The 16,612-nt window shown below is 37.8% G+C and overlaps 1 protein-coding gene across 1 annotated transcript; it reads left to right on the top strand.

The window, feature by feature from the left end:
* The first annotated feature begins 4,062 nt into the window (after nt 1-4,062).
* ppp1r14c (protein phosphatase 1, regulatory (inhibitor) subunit 14C) lies at nt 4,063-16,521 on the top strand. Its single transcript, XM_046870225.1, has 4 exons — nt 4,063-4,403; nt 13,779-13,862; nt 13,983-14,015; nt 14,686-16,521. The coding sequence occupies exons 1-4, from the start codon at nt 4,170-4,172 to the stop codon at nt 14,758-14,760; spliced, it is 426 nt and encodes a 141-aa protein (XP_046726181.1). The 5' UTR covers nt 4,063-4,169; the 3' UTR covers nt 14,761-16,521.
* The last annotated feature ends 91 nt before the right edge of the window (nt 16,522-16,612 follow it).

The following is a 16,612-nucleotide window of genomic DNA, read 5'->3' as shown; positions in this document are numbered from 1 at the left end:
TCCGCGCGCGCCTAGCGGACAGGTGTGTATATAAAAAATAAATAAATAAATAAATGAAAAAAGGAATCGTACAGGTGATAATGTTACACAAAAAAAAAACATAATACATTCATCTATATTAATAAAAATGCATATTGAATTTCACGAATCCTTCATTTTTGCATAAGTGTGTTAAAAAATTGTTTGTGTACAAAATAAAATCAAACAACGAAAAACATTTTTTGACAAATTATAAAAAAAATTATCTAAAAGCCAAAATAAAGAAAAACACAATTTGCGTGCATATTTCTTGTTTTGCATTATTTATGTGCACCGAAATATGAAATAGAATGAACAACCATGATATAAAAAAATTATTTCTTTAAATAAAGCTAAATAAAATTATGAATAATGAGGCAGAATTTGCATACAAACTTAATACCTTGCATTATTTCCGTGCACTAGAAATTTGTCTTTCTATTTTCTTTTCTAACCCAAAAAGTGCTTTTCTCTTGTTTGCAATTTAACCCATAATAAACCCATATATATTTATTTAATCTAATGTTCCAAGTTAACGTTTTATTTATCTATAAAATGACCATTTAAAAAGTCACATTACACAAAATAAAGCATGCATATATATTTCCATGGTCAATCTTTGTATAAAGGATGTTATTACATTTTTTTTATAAAACTCCAGACCAAATACTCTCAGTTAATAAACTAAAGGAAGTTTAATCGCTGCTGCCACCTAGTGTTCATAAACCGAACAAACAACCAGAAAACTAATTGCTGCTGCCACCTATTGGCGATACATCAAAATTAACTATAAATAGGCTTCGCGATGCTGCCACCTAGTGTCAATAAAACAGATTCAACTATACGAAGGCTGACCGCTGCTACCATCTAGTGGTTATAAGATGAAGGAACTATTAGAAGTCTGGCCGCTGCTGCCACCTAGTGGTGACAAATCGCTAAACACTTATCACTGGGGGAAAAAATTTAAAATGAAATAAATAAAGTACTGTGAGATTTCTCAATGAGCAAAAAGGTTATATGACTTTAAGTGCTTTTCCAGTGTGTAATGATGAGATTCGTTCGTAAAGAATCCTTACATTTACATTAGTCGGGTTAATTAGCATAATATTAGTCTGTGTGTGTGTGTGTGTGTGTGTGTGTGTGTGTGTGTGTGTGTGTGTGTGTGTGTGTGCCAAGGATGGGTTAGGATTTATTGCTCCTTCTCATTCATTTATGAGTTTTGTATCATTGCATGTTATAGGTGCACAACCTCATTGCCAGAGAGAAGAGCTGCAGCGTTGTCTTTGATTACACACACACACACACACACACACACGCTCTAAACACATCCTGCCAGTGCTCAGGTCAGCGTTTTTCACTTCTAACACGCCAAATTAAGCTAATGAACGCCATGGCAGGTGATGAGTTGACTCAATTTTATAAACTGGTGTGTGTGTGTGTGTGTGTGTGTGTGTCCATCCTGATACAAGTTTAGTATATAATTATCTCCAGAAACATTTACCGGACCAATAAAGATGATGATAGAGAGCTATGACAAACGAGTCGAGCACAGTAAAATATTATTTGTAATTTATCAGCCTTTTGCTGATTAAATGGTGTAGTGAATAAATTTGATCTTTTTTTCAACATCACTTCTGCACCCTCATTTATTGTTGAAACAATATTCAGGTTAAAAGAAAAACAATCATTCTTATATAATTGAATCAATGTTGTTATAAAAAAAAACATTATCAGCAGGACATGTGTAGAGGAGGGACATGGGGTAAATCAGTAGGAGAATGCTGAGGATGGAGCCTCCAGGAAGGAGGAAAAGAGGAAGACCAAGGAGGAGGTTTATTGATGTGTTGAGGGAAGACATGCAGGTAGTCGGTGTGAAAAACGGAGATGTAGAGGACAGGGGGGTATGGAGACGGATGATCCGCTGTTGGAGAAGCCGAAAGAAAAAGAAGAAGAAGAAGAAGATGATTTCTAAAGATGCAAACAACAACAAAAATGTATTTGTTCCGGGTGGCACTAAAGGAACTGTTGTAGTGGTTCGATGTGCAGTTCCACCCTCATGTTATGGTGCATATTGAAACCATTTCTGGACTTTCTGGTTATATTCTGGAGGTGGTGCTTGAGGTGCTGGAGCAGTTTTTACTTCCACAAAAAGCTTTATTTTTGCACTAGCCCATTTAAACCAGTCGTCCCTGGTGTACACAGCGTGTGGTGTGGTGTTTGTGCAGGTGAGAGAGAATGTAATAGTGTTATGGACTTATATAAGTTAATGAAACTCCCACTAATAAGATGACACAGAGGCCAAAGCTTGTGTTCTGTTTTTCTACAGAGAGAGAGAGAGAGAGAGAGAGAGAGAGAGAGAGAGAGAGAGAGAGATTTTTTAGCCATGCTGAGTGTAGATCAATATGGGCAGCTGGGTGATAATAGCACTGAATGAAGGTTAGCCAGGGACACAGAGAACATTGTCTGAACAATATTACACCTCCATGTTCCATCAGCACCAATGCCTCTGTCTCTTCTGCACTGTGAGTAAGTGTATGTGTGTGTGTGTGTGTGTGTGTGTGTGTGTGTGTGTGTGTGTGTGTGTGTGTGTGTGTAAAATGATGATGTTCAATAGAAGGTGCATTGTCTGTTAATTATAATGAATAAGTGATGGTTCTGCAATACAGATGTTGTAAATCTTTCATTGATTATCTGATTATTCTGGTATTAACACTTGGACCTACAGCTGTTTAACTCCAGTGTAGGTTTCGATTTCTCATTACTGGGGAGGAAAATCTCAGTGAGACGACATGAGAAACATTATAAACCTATACATGTCAAGTAGGCTTTTATTGTTAATCCAACAGTATACAGTGAAATGAAACAATGTTCCTACAAGGTGCTACATAAATCAACATAAACTCATAAACACAAGATAACACAAAACTAGGACACTACATAAAGTGCAAACAACACAAGACAGTGAGACAGTAAACACATTGATATCACAGCACCAACCAGTATAGTAGATGTGTGTGTGTGTGTGTGTGTGTGTGTGTGTGTGTGTGTGTGTGTGTGTGTTGATCTAGTCCATTTGTATTGAATAGTCGAATGGCTTGTGGAAAGAAAATGTTACACAGTCTAGCTGTGTGGGCCAGAATGCTTCGAACCCTTTTTCAGACTCTTCAGGAGGGTAAAGAGGATGTGCAAGAGGTGTGTATGATCAGCCCCAATGCTGGTAACCTTGTAGATGCAGCATGTTGTGTAATAGAGGGACCTAGATTATCTTCTCAGATGTTCTCACTATCCACTGTTGGGTCTTGCACAGCACGATTCCCAAATCAAGCAATGATCCACTGCTTAGGATGCTCTTGAAAGTGCAAAAATATATTCTGTACATGCAAATTCTGAAAATGTGTCCTGTGATGACCATGTGAAAGTCTTTATGATCGCAGCAGCAGTTCTTAAGTAGAAATCTACCAGTATCCAGGGGAGATAGTGTGCGCTGACGCAAAATGGTGAGACTTGGTTGTAAATGATGTTTGTTTTGCATAAATCTTCAGGGTGTTCATGCAGGAGAAGATTTAATGAAGCGCAAAATTGTCTCAAGCGTGACACTGCAGTGAAGACTGCATCGTGGAAACAAATATCCAATTATATACCTTGTTCATTGGGGTGCCAGAGGGGTAAGTAATTGCAATGGCTTTTAAACCTAACAATGCGTTAGAGATAATGCAGGGAAAAAAAATCATGCAGATTGTTTCGTGATAAATAAATTTGTTGTGTGGATTTCACATGCATTGAATTTGCTGGTAAATGTGTATTTCTCTTATTTCCACGCTTTAAAATCCCTCCATTTTATTCTGCGAGCTCACAATAAAAAAAAGGACAAATTTCCTACAAAGGGCATCGAGTGCATGCCTGTTAGTGCGCGTGCTTCATCAACGACAGCCACGGCGGCCAATGAGACGCGCGACGGGTTAGACCGTCGACTAATCAGCATCGTTTGCGTCTTTAATTGCGCGGCGAAGCCCCGCCTAAAGACTTTAAGAGCTCGTGCGAAGCTTTAAATAGCAGGTGTTTGGAAGAGACGGACAGACGGACAGATCATCCGGTTTGTGCGGGGTTTTTTTTTATTTTGGTCGCCGCTGCACCGTAGTGACCTCTGCGCCATGTCCGCCGCCAGCCCCGAGCCGTCCACGCCGATCCCCACATCACCGGCTCGGGTCTTCTTCCAGACGGTACCCGGCGTAGGATGCGTTGGCAACGGACCGGTGCCTCGGGACGACCCGGTGCAGAAGAAGCAGGGCAAAGTCACGGTGAAGTACGACCGGAAAGAGCTGCGGAAGAGACTCGTGCTGGAAGAGTGGATCATCGAGCAGCTGAGCGAGCTTTACGACTGCGAGGTTCGTGTATCTCTTTGCGTTTGCACAGCTGGACAGCTGCATTGCATGCGCTTTTGCACAGCTATACAGCTGCATGCACCTGTGCTCACATGCCTATCTGCATGCACCTGTCTCTAAGCGCATCAATTGTCGGGATCTATTGTTTGACCTAAATTCTGTCCTCGGTTTCTTTACGCGTCACCACACACACACACACACACACACACACACACACACGATGAATGAACTCTTCGACACCGTGCATTACACTGTATACAGGTCCAGATTTCGTTACCTTCCGTCATCAGTATGTTCATGCTGATCTAGAGCTCGGTATATATCATCCAATTTATACCTGATTGAAGAATAAATTAGAAATTAAGAGACCGTTTGGCCATCACTTGTTTTTATAACACTTCTGCAGTGTTTTTATTTTCATTTTATTTTATTTTTTTTCCAATCCTCGTGTCAGTATTCCACCTTCTTTAAGACTCCACTCATTAATAAGCCCCGCATGAGATTAAATGGATCTGTAAACTGTAATACTCTGTTGTTCCACTGGAGAATCAGAATAAAGCTGGATAAAGAATCAATCAAATTCAAATTAAATTGTATTTGTCACATAACACATACATACAGAGTATGACATGCAGTGAAATAGGATTTGGCAAATTTATGTTGCCATCAAGACACAAATATATTTGAATATTTCTTACCACAGGCACTTGCCAGATATACAAGATTGTGGGGAAGAAAAATAAAGAACTAGTCAGGCTTGGACTGAAATTGCATGAAGTTGAATGAATAAATGCATGTGTTCATGGATTATTTTGTTGATCAATAGTATCAAGTTTTTCAGTGTCTGAATATGTATTTGGTTTACAGATGTATCGGTGGTGCTGCCCTCATGCGAGTTATTCATGCGAGTTATCCGTTAATGTTTCAGTGCTTGGGCCCACTAAGTGTTATTACATAGCCTATTCTCTAGGTCACAGTCCCTGGATTACCTACAATCCTGGTCCTGAATTACATCATGTCTAGTGCTTTCCTTGTTCTCGGACACCTGAGTTAACTAACATGGTAACAGCTCTTCCTGAGCAGAAAAAATGTTTCTCCAGGACCAGGGTTGGGAGTCTTCTATAGGTAATGACTTTTCAAAGTTCTGTGCTTTTGCTTTTTATTTATTTATTTTTAGTGTTTGGCCCACTGATTTTAAACCTTCAGCTGGCTGCTAATAATTTTTTTTTTTTTTTTTGCTTCCACATATAAACATTCTAATTTATAAATGATTCTAATTTATAAGTACTCCCTCCAAACTTTCTTGTATTCCTGCATGGGTCACTGCTTGGACTGCAGTGTGTTGCTATATACTGCATGTATTATTGTCCCAGTTTCCCCAATCCTGCTTTATCACCCTGGACTAATCAGCTCACTTAGAAAACCCTTGATAGGTGTGTTTGAGTGAAGGATTTTAATTGTTTTTTAGTCTGTACACTTCAGGTCTATTTTTATTTTGTACTATAGAAGCTTAAAGCCATGTTTCTTTTCTGCATTAAACAGTCATTCGCTTTTGTTTTTCCTTTTCACATCAAGTCATTAACTTTTATAGGAAGTTAATAGGCACGGCAGCAGCGTTTCTTTGAGTGTGTGTGTATATATAGAGAGATGTTTGGGAAATAGCAGTGAAGCTAAATCGCATGCAGACTGAACTAGATGCAAATTTTTCATTTCACATACAATATTATACAATAGTTCTTAATGCATTTATGCATTAATGCATTTTCCCATTATTACAATTTTGATTGGTATTCAAAGTACAATATTAATTGCTTTGGTGAATAAGTGCACATACTTCATGTTTTGATACTGATCTCGAGCTTTTGAATTGTTTCCAGTCTCCACTCCATATTTAAGCAAACCAGCACTACCAGTGTTGGTATTTGATTTTAGGCAGTTTTCACACTTAAGTGAGTTTGGTTAAGTCCTGGTTTTGTATTTTAGATCCTGCATAATATTGTGCATCCACTTCCAATATTAGATGCTCAAAATATCAGTATACCAGTGTAATTCTCAGGTGCTGTGAAGACCACTTGAGTGCTACAGCAGGCTGTGCTGGATTTCCAAAAAAAGAGGTTAAGGTCTAGAGCAAGTGTGTGAACAAAGAAGGCTGTCTGTTGAATAGATGAATGTTAATGTTTGTAGTGGATGGTGCCTAGAACAAGGACAGGAGGTTGGAGGTATGGCATGCACAAAAAAAAACAGGCCTGGCATTCACAGAAAATAAAATCTTAAGTCTAGATAAGGCAAGACTTGAGGAGAGAAAAGATGGAGAAGAAAATGAGTCTGTAAGGAAGTCTAGACATCCAGAAGTAACTGATGTGTTGGTGTATGCAGTTTTTAGTACTAATAAGCTAGCCGAGAGAGGGAGACTACTATATACTTGACAGGAAAAAAAGCAAATAAACAGATTCGGACCTGACAAGGATGAAGTTCCAACATTGAAATGACTTATCACTGGTGAACATTACCACAAACAAATGCAGCATTCTGGCATGTATACAGGAAGTACACCAACTGGTGAGCTCAAGGGGTTTGTTTAAAGCCAAAACTCTACTCCTTTGTCTGGGTCTCGAATTCGCCATTGGTCAGATCAGCTTTCATAATTGTACAGGGCTTTATGTCTTTAACTAATGCTTATAGCATTTACTGGACCTGTATTGTGCAGTTTAGGTAAGCCTGTGCCTATTGTAGTCTCAGACATGAGTGGAACCCAGTGTGATCTTTTGCAGTTGTAGCACATTTACCTTTTTTGAACTTTTTTTTTGTTTTTGCATTTTGAGATTCTTTGTTTGTACAGAGTGGCTGTTTGAGTTGCTTGTACTTCTGCCACATGATTGGCTTTTTAGATAAATGCACTAAGCCTTTGTAAAGACGTTCCTATTAAAGTGGCCAGTGAATATATTAAATGAGGGAAGCTGTGATAGTGGAGTCTCTGACTGTCAAGTAGTGTAAAGTCAGCAAAGCTTTTCTCTTCAACATTGGATTCGTTACCACTGGGAAAGCAGACCGGATGACCTCTGACGTCTATACAGATGATTGGAATGTAAATGAGGGAGAGGAAAACCCTGAAACGAGGAAGATTCATGCATGAACCACACAGTAATACAGTCCAAGCAAGTTGGAATTAAGACTGAAAATGTTAATAAAATGTAAGGTTTTGGTTGTGTGAAGCAAATCATGGTTTGTAGTTTGCACGTGTGATCGTATGCTTGAATTGATGTTGATTGAAGACATGTAATGGCCTGAAGTTGTTTGTGTCTTTGTTTAGCCTTAACACAGCGACGTTAGCAAAGCTAGCTCTGGATCTAACTATCATATTAGATTGCTCTTTTAGTTTTTTGTTTAATTAGCAAAATTAGAGAACCAAAAGTGTATGCTAGCTTTGCTGAATGCATCATTGGGCATATTGCTGCACATTGTTGAATAAAAAAATATATATATTACAGTGTACTGTGCATGCCTTCCCATTTCAGGTCTCGGTGGGATTTCCAAGATGGTCTTTCCCCTCTGAATTTCCCGAATCAATGAAGGTCATTTGCAATTGCTTAAATTGCTCACAGCACTCTTAAATCATTTGTGCTTTATTTTCAGTTACACTGGCATACAAACATTGATCTATCCAAGAGAATTGATTGCTAACTGCAGATCTGTATTAAATAGCTAACAATACGGCTCAGAAAATAAAACCCACTTTATTGGGTTTTGGGGGTGTATATAAATATTGAAATGTTTAATGTGCTTAAGTCTGGTGTACATGTATTGTTCCTATGAGAGGTTGGAGGCATCACAGAGTGTTATTGCTAGCACAGTCATAATGGTGTTTAATAGAATAAAAAAGAAATCGATCTACAAGATGACTAGCTTGATTGCGTTTTTAGTGTAAAAGTTAAAGCTTTGGAAGCTGATCTGTTTGAGTGTACAACTTGAATGGTTAAAAGAGCTGAACAGACTTAATGGTGAAAGCCCTGCATGTTCACACCTCTATAGAGTAAGTTTTGAGATTTTTCAAGCCATTTTGTATAGCTTCTTGAGCATTAAAAACAAACTGTTCAAGGTGCTACATTTGGGTTAAAAGGAGGCCGGTTAGAAGAATGTTAAAGGCTTGGTGGAATGAGTGTGTCCTAGAGGAGTGTGAATGAGCATTTGTGGTACTGTTCGGTCAATGAGAAGGTCATTGGATTGAAGTGGCAACAGCAGCTGACTGGGTTGAACGAAATGATATTTCATGTACGTGTATGCTTTCTGCCAGCGGGTGTTCAGTAGCATGGTTTTGTCTGTAAACACACATGATTTTATATCCCCCCTTTTTCTGTGGATCGATTGGTTTTTTTGAGGTTTGGCCTGGAGGCCATGTCTGTCTCACTGTTTGTTTCTCTGAAGTCATGAGGGATAACATTTCGTGCTATGGGGCACAAAAGGTTGTACTAAAAATCATTCTTTCTCTGTGGCTTATTCCACATGTAAGGTTTTTTTTTTTTTTTTTTAAGAATACTGCCTAAAAATTTATTATAAATGAATAGATAGTGTTACTGCCTGTCAAGATTGTGCCAGTTTAGATTTGGCCGTTAATTGTTAACATTTTGGGAAATGTTAACAATCTATATTTTTTAAATATCATGGAAGACGACTGAACGTGATTCTAAAATGGAAAATAGGATGATTTAGTCACTGGGGTGATGTAGCTGAGGTTGAGGAATTGCCTGTGGAACAGAAATTCTTATTTAGAGTTAATATTAAACACATTTATTCTGAGAACTAAACAGATACTGATGGTTGCATTGTGCTCCACTAATAGTGAACCTGAAACAGTCATCAATAAAATGTTGTCAATGGTGACAATGAGCCCTCTCTATCTTGGTCTGTATCCTTCCTGCACATTGATCTTCCATGTCCTGGGATTGTGGGGGTTGCTTTTTGTGTCTAGCTGGTTTCTTTACTCCTCATAAGCGCTCTCAGTAAGAGTAAACCCTGCTTGATATTCCTCGGCAAACCTACAAAAACTGACCTGTCTGCTCCGCTTTGTGCCTGCAGAAAATGAGGCAGCACAAAGAAATAGTGCAAGGTTGAGAAGAGGTTTTTTTTTTTTGTTTTTTTTTCCCTTGTATAAACCTTTTTCTCAGCACCTTGTCCAACTAAACAATGGATCAAATCTGAATCAGTCATGCATCACTGTATTTATTTTATTTAATATTTTAAAATCTTAACAAAGGACCTAGAGGATCTAATAGATCTTTATATCTATATAATCAGCTTCTCATGGGCAGCATCTCATACATTAATAGTTTGCTGTGAGTGAGATTTAATTTGGGTAAAAATTGCATTGACATGGGTAATCCTTCTGTCTGCTGATCTTTGATTGATGTGCTTTGCCATGTGATTGAATTTAAGCAGTATAGCTTCAGGATCCTCACATGGGATCCTCACATATTCCATATGTTCACATCTTGACCAAGTGGGTTTCTTTGGGGTTCTCCAGTTTCTTTCCACAACCCAAAAACATGTCTGTTCAATGATATTTGTGACACCTCACGATGGTGTTTATACTATAGAACGAGGAACTTGGCATCTCCAAGGTCGTCCCTCAAGTGGATGATTAATTCGGGCAGTTGTTTTGTTTAGATTCTCGGCTCTGATGGGTTTACAGCATCAGTAGGAAGAAGTGGTACAATAAAATTTGTCATAAGCAATGATTTACCAGCGAGCATTTACTGCCCACGTTAATTTACTTATAGAGACTTTTTGTATTTTTATTATTTTTTGCAAACTGTAAGTGAAAGGTGTCTTGCTTTGCTGTTTTTGCATCTGTGTGGTGTTTGGACAGCTGTGTAAGATAAGTGTCGGCACCCGTTTATGGCATGGGTGGTTATTATTAGGGTAGTGAAGTGTGTAAACACCTGACCTTTTTAAAAAGCGCACACCTGACACTTGCCAGAGTGCACTGATAACGGTGACAGGAATTCACAATGTGTTTAGTCTTTAACTGCACACACAGTGTACACACACACACACACACACACACACACACACACACACACACACACACGTGTGCCTTTATTTCTATTGAAACTGGTAGGATGCAGAGCAGCTTGTCGTCATTCTGAAAAGCCACAAGACCAAAATTGAAAACTCATTCACCATATGACCCAAAGACCCAAGTTTACAGTAAAGACATGTGACCGTGAAAATACATGATGAAGGACTGATTACAGCATTGTCTCATTGTCCCGTTCATACAACACTGCTTATAAAATATATCCATTTAAAAAATATAATATAAAAAAAAAAACCTGCCCTGTTTGCGGTGTTTCTTTATAGATTAACAAGTTTTATAATAGATTTTTGCATTTCCTGGGTTGCCCTCTATTTTCACAGCAGGTATCCGAAGAGATTTTGCCTGCTGTAGGTCAAGTGTGTGTCCACTGCTTTAGAACACTATGTAATTTAAACAATTTCAGCCTTTGAGCTCTTAAGGCCCTTAACCCTGATATGACTGACCCTGTGCTCTAAGCCCTAACATTACTGGTATATGTGAAAGAATTTCACTGTGCTATAATGTGCTTGTGACAAGTATAATGCACCTTTTTCAGTTCTTTGCACAGAAATAATTGACATTCTCACAATGATGTTTATATGCAAAAAATTGTTTTATCTAAAACCTTGTGTAATAGCCTTTAATGTTTGTTATACAGTATCATTTACATTTACAGCAGACACCCTTATCCATGACAACTTCTACTAATCACACTGATACAACTGCACAATTAAGGGCCTTGCTAAAGATTGCAGCTTGGTGGCGCAGTGATTTAGGCGTTGTCTAATTGTGATTCTGGGGTTTAAATCATGACCTTAAAAATCGAAAGTCTAATGTCTTAACCACTGAGCTACCTTTTGTAGACTTTTAGAATAGCAGTCTCTGGGCATAATTTGGAAATTCCTTTAACCAAAGTTCTTATGAACATTTTAACGAAAAAAACTTTCATGGTTTTTCGATGCCCCAACATCTGCCCTATTATAAATACATTTTATTAGTGATTTCATTATTTTCTTTTGTTGCTGCTATTATTCATAGATTTGGTGGATAGAGGGTTACGGTGAAAATGGTCAAGTATTCCTTTAAACCACACACGATTTCAGAGAGGTAGTAAAATGCATGTAAAATTGCAGAGAAACAAGATGTTCTAGATAAAAAGTGCAAGCAAATTGCTTTGAATATGTCTGGGGGAAATGGTGCTTGCTTCTGTTTTTATTTTATTTTTTTATTTGTGTCTCTTCTTTGAGTCTGGATTGGTGATAAATGTGTGCTGGACACACGTGGTCACCAAGGATGTTGAATCTTCACTCTTGAATCTTGTACTGGTCATTTTTTTTAAAGCTGTACATTTCCCCCTTTGCCTCTCTCCTCCCTCTCTCTCTCTCTCTCTCTCTCTCTCTCTCTCTCTCTCTCTCTCTCTCTCTCTCTCTCTCTCTCAGCACACACAATGTTCATCCCTGATCAGCTGTGTCCTAGCCGTTCACTAATGCAGCCACTAATTACTCCAGCCCACTTCCTCATCGCGTGTGTGTGTGTGTGTGTGTGTGTGTGTGTTTCTTACATCAAAACCAGAGGATGTATTTAACAGATTTGTTTTGGACAGATATATGGAGGCTTATTTTGTAATAATGCGCCATGACTCTTCTCCTGAGGCTCTTTTTGGCGCGGCTAAAACCATTTTCAACAGAGTTCCATCTTAGTAAATCCAATTTATCTCTTCTCTCTCTCGTGCATGAACTTTTTTATTTTTATTATTTTATTTTTTTTATCTATTTAAATTGTTATTGTCTGCCTGAAATCCTTTGTGTTTTTTTTTTTTTTTTTTAAAGGTGCTTCTTTACTAAGAGGAAGGAACTGATTACAATGTTTGCACGTGTATGACTTTCTATCTTTCATATGAGAGAAATATAGACTGTAATCTGCTTAACCAAGTTTGTTTTATTTTAAATGACTTTTTTTTTCCAAGTATTGGGAGTATCCCTGTCTTTTCCAGCCATATGTGGTTCTTCCACAACCCTAACCTGTTCCAGCATGACTATGCCCCTGTGTACAAAGCCAGCTCCATGAAGATATTGTTTACATGGCATGGAAGATTCTGATCTAAATCAGTACCTGGCATTACTTAACCCCTTGTGCCTGAATGAGCAAAAATTTCCACAAGCACATTCTAAAATCTGGTGGAACATCTTCCCAGAAGCGTGAAGGCAACTGTAAGAGCAAATTGGGACTGCATGTGATACTCAAAGCACATTGTACTTAGGACCAGGTGTCTGCAAACATTTAGCAATAGTGTATATGGAATGGTGTGCCAAATCTAGTTTGGGTATCTCTGATAGGCCATGTGTCCTTCATCGAGTCCTTAATTCACCACACCTCTCTTTTTGTTCCAAAGTCATCAAGCAACACATAGTTCAAAATGCACAGATGCCATGCCTCCTTTAATAGAATTAAATAACACTCGTAATAAGACTCTTATTTCTTATCTTAAAACATTTATTATTCAGATCTTCCATGTGAGAAATGTACATGGGTTAATACAATGTACATTGATTAAGCTTAATCTCCTATTGGAAACCAGTGTATTAAACTATAAGTATTGAAACTGGATTGTTTATTGGTGCAGATTATTTGAGTCCATTTTTATTGCACCATAATTGTAACAAACTTGGATTGGGTTTGTTGCTGTAGTGTTTTTATGAGGGTGTTGATGGTTGCAGAATGCTAGGTTTTCATTTTAGAGTAGTTCAGTGTTTTGTTGGTGTTTCTGTCAAGGTAGTAGTTTAATTTTTCAGTATTTCCACTATTGTCTGGGATACTGTGCTTTTTCTTTTCCCATCTCATGGCTTTCAGGATCACAGCTACTAGTCAATCTTCCATTCCAGACAGCCTACTAAATGAAATATGCCCCCACCCCAAAACACACACACACACACACCACTTCAAATATATATTTATAGCTCTCTTCTAATGTGATTGCATGGATGTGTGGTTTCTTTACCACACCATCTTCCCCACCCAGTCATCACTTTGGCATTTAATAAGGTATTAGATTGATCTCAGCCCTGTGTGACCTGGTGATTCCCACCATACTGCAACATACTGGCTGTCCTCACCTCCAGATGAGACAGACAAATGCGAACTAACAGTACACATGCAATTCTGTGAGTCTGTTAACAGATTCCACAATCGGTGTACTATTTTTTTTTTTCCAACTCCTATAATCGATAAACCATGGACAAAAACGCTTAAAAAATGGGTTGTTTGATTGGAAATTTAGAGGTTAATATGTTCCTCTGTCTTTCCAGGAAGAGGAGATGCCTGAGGTTGAGATTGACATCGATGATCTCCTGGAGGTGAACAGTGAGGACGAGAGAGCTGTGAAATTGCAGGCAAGTGTTTCGGTTAACTTTGGAGAGATCCGGTTCAGCATTCAATTTGAATTAGTCATTGAATTGAGCAATGTGTGGCATTGGCGCGAAATAAAGATGCTGAAATCTTTTCTTTTCCAGGAATCCCTGACAGACTGCTATAAACCTACTGATGTAAGTGCATTATTTTTTTTTTTTTTTTTAATCTTTGTACCAAGAAAAGGTGCCTTGATTGCTTAGTAGAATTGAAATTCACTTCATATTTTAAGGAAGGAGTCTCCAGTTTTTGTGCTTTATTTGTGCAGTGTTTGTGTGGCTGAATGAGCACAAATACATCTTCATACAAAAAACAAGTGAAATAGGAAATGTGAAAAGACAAGCAATTAGGTGTCCACAATAGTAGCACTTTCCTTCTAGTGACTAGTAGCAAGCAGGGTGGAAAGACATGATTAAAAATATAGTCAAAAAAAGTATAAATCTATGCTTTCATGTGTGATCAAGTGGTGTACAAATCCATCTGCAGCATGTGCAGTAGTTTGCTTTATGTCAAAACATGCATGTGATTTTTCTCTCCTCCAATTTGGTAGCTAGGATACAATAGTGGAGCGCTAGCAGGTTTCAAAAGTGCAAAACAATGTCCTTTGCCACATAGAATGAGATTTTTGCCAACAGTTCAACCCAGTAGCAAAGGATAACAGGACGATAAGATGAAGCATCTAATGATGACTTGAGGACAAAACTGAATCGAATCTATTCTTTGCCCAAGTATTTCTCTTGAGATGAACCGATGACATTGTACACCTCTGTCAATCCCTTACACAATCTCTCTATCTCTACCTTTTAGGCTTTTGTACAGGAACTCCTCGGAAGGATAAGGGGAATGAGGAAACTGGGCGCTCCTCAAAAGAAAAGCCTTTAATTGCTCTTGAAAGGGCAACGACAATCCAGCGACAATGACTGCAAGTCCCGAAATCAATCATCCAGCCCGACGCTCGGTTCGCCTCTCACCAGCTCTTCATAGTCCGGACTATAAATCTTAGAAAGGACTTTTTTTTTTGTGTCCAAAATTGAATAGATCGAATAGTAGCGTTCACACCTAGCACAGCCTACCACAACCTCAAAGTTTTTAAAAAGCCTATAATGTTGTTTACGACAACAACAAAATGTTGGGTCCATGTCCACGATTTTCTTGTAAGACATTATTATTATTATTATTATTATTATTATTATTATTATTATTATACCTAAAGTTCAAGGGGTTGGATTCATCATTCTTCTGTGGACTGTACAATTTAGTTTCAGCATTTTGATTTGTCTTCCTAGCATACATTGATATTACAATCTTACTAGCATACAGTGTGTTTTTGTTTTTTGTAATGTTTACCTTGTTATACACTTTGTAGTCTTGTAGCTAAAAAGTGTCTCAACCAGTGTGTAAAAGGAATTTTGTAGCTCAGAGTTTAGATGTATAAAAAATCCCCCCACCAAAAAAAAAATTAGGCCTGTTTTATGGCCGACTTGTAGCTGCTGTATAGCGAGCGCTCTCGAGTTGTTTAGTGTTATTTAGAAAATTCCAATTTGTATTTCAATTTTAGTCTACGATCGTTTTGTTTCTTAGTTTTGCATATAGGTTGCCAACGAATGCAAAATGATGGACTTTGTATAAAGAGCTAGTGAACTCGTGTAACGTAATCGCTGCACTAGTGTTCACCTCACAAATGACAAATCACCACTGAGGTGATTTTACAAATTGTCCAATAACCAAGAAAGGAATGCTTTTATTGGTCTTTTTATTTATTTTTTAGATGTTTCCATTAGTGATTGGATCGATTTAGGCTTTGTGTGTTCAGAGAAGGAGGTTTTCTACTTGATTTTGTATTAGGCTCCTCTCATTCGTTTCCTCATCACCAGATGAGCAAGATGTCCATTGTCCTCATTTTTAGCATTTCCTGTCTCATTTAAAGTGTTTTACTAGATGAGACGGAGAGTCTTGGTGGATTGGACAGGTTCCTTTTTTGGGGCTTGTTTAATTATAAGGTGAAGATGTAAAGATCTCTTGTACATGTGTGTTTTAGATACTCGAGAAATCTTCAGGGTTTTTCCAGGGCTTTGGCTTAGCATATTTTCTCTTTTAATGAATTCTGTAAATGTTACATTTTTACTTTTTGCATGTGTTTCAATGGCATGAAGGGAACTTATTTTTTTTATGTCAACCTTGTGTAGAATTTTGTAATTTTTTTTTTTTTTTACATTTATTGATATTACTGTTTTATGACTGATTTTAACTGTATATCAGTTACGATTTATTTGTTTTTTTTTTTATGTAGTGCGTGTGGGTTTTTTTGCATCGTTTTAATTAAAATAAAGTGAATTACATTCTGTTGGTTTGCATACAAATCCACAGACTATAATCATGTCTGGGTTATTTGTTGTGCACTCAATCGCACTATTGGTATTTTAAGCAGAAATTGTGTTTTTATAAAAAGCAATGCTACCAGTGTTTAGGCACATGGAGAGCTGAGTGTTTTCAGGAAATCAGGATGCAAATTTAACTTTCATGAGGTCAGCGGTGCTTGATCTGAACCTCACTGAAGGATGTTATTGACCTGTATCTGGTAACTTGGGAGCATATTGAATGCTGCATTCTTTTATTTGTATTAAACTTTCCATCCTAATCACAGTTCATTAGCACTTTCTGCAGGCAGGCACAAGCAATGTACGTATGTAACGTGGGAATAGGTGAGATTAGACAAAATTCCTCAAAGACTGGT

This window comes from Silurus meridionalis, chromosome 16, assembly GCF_014805685.1.
Source record: "Silurus meridionalis isolate SWU-2019-XX chromosome 16, ASM1480568v1, whole genome shotgun sequence".
NCBI classification, from domain to species: Eukaryota; Metazoa; Chordata; class Actinopteri; order Siluriformes; family Siluridae; genus Silurus; species Silurus meridionalis.
The sequence above is the reverse complement of the archived record's forward strand: the minus strand, read 5'-3'. Positions and strand labels throughout refer to the sequence as shown.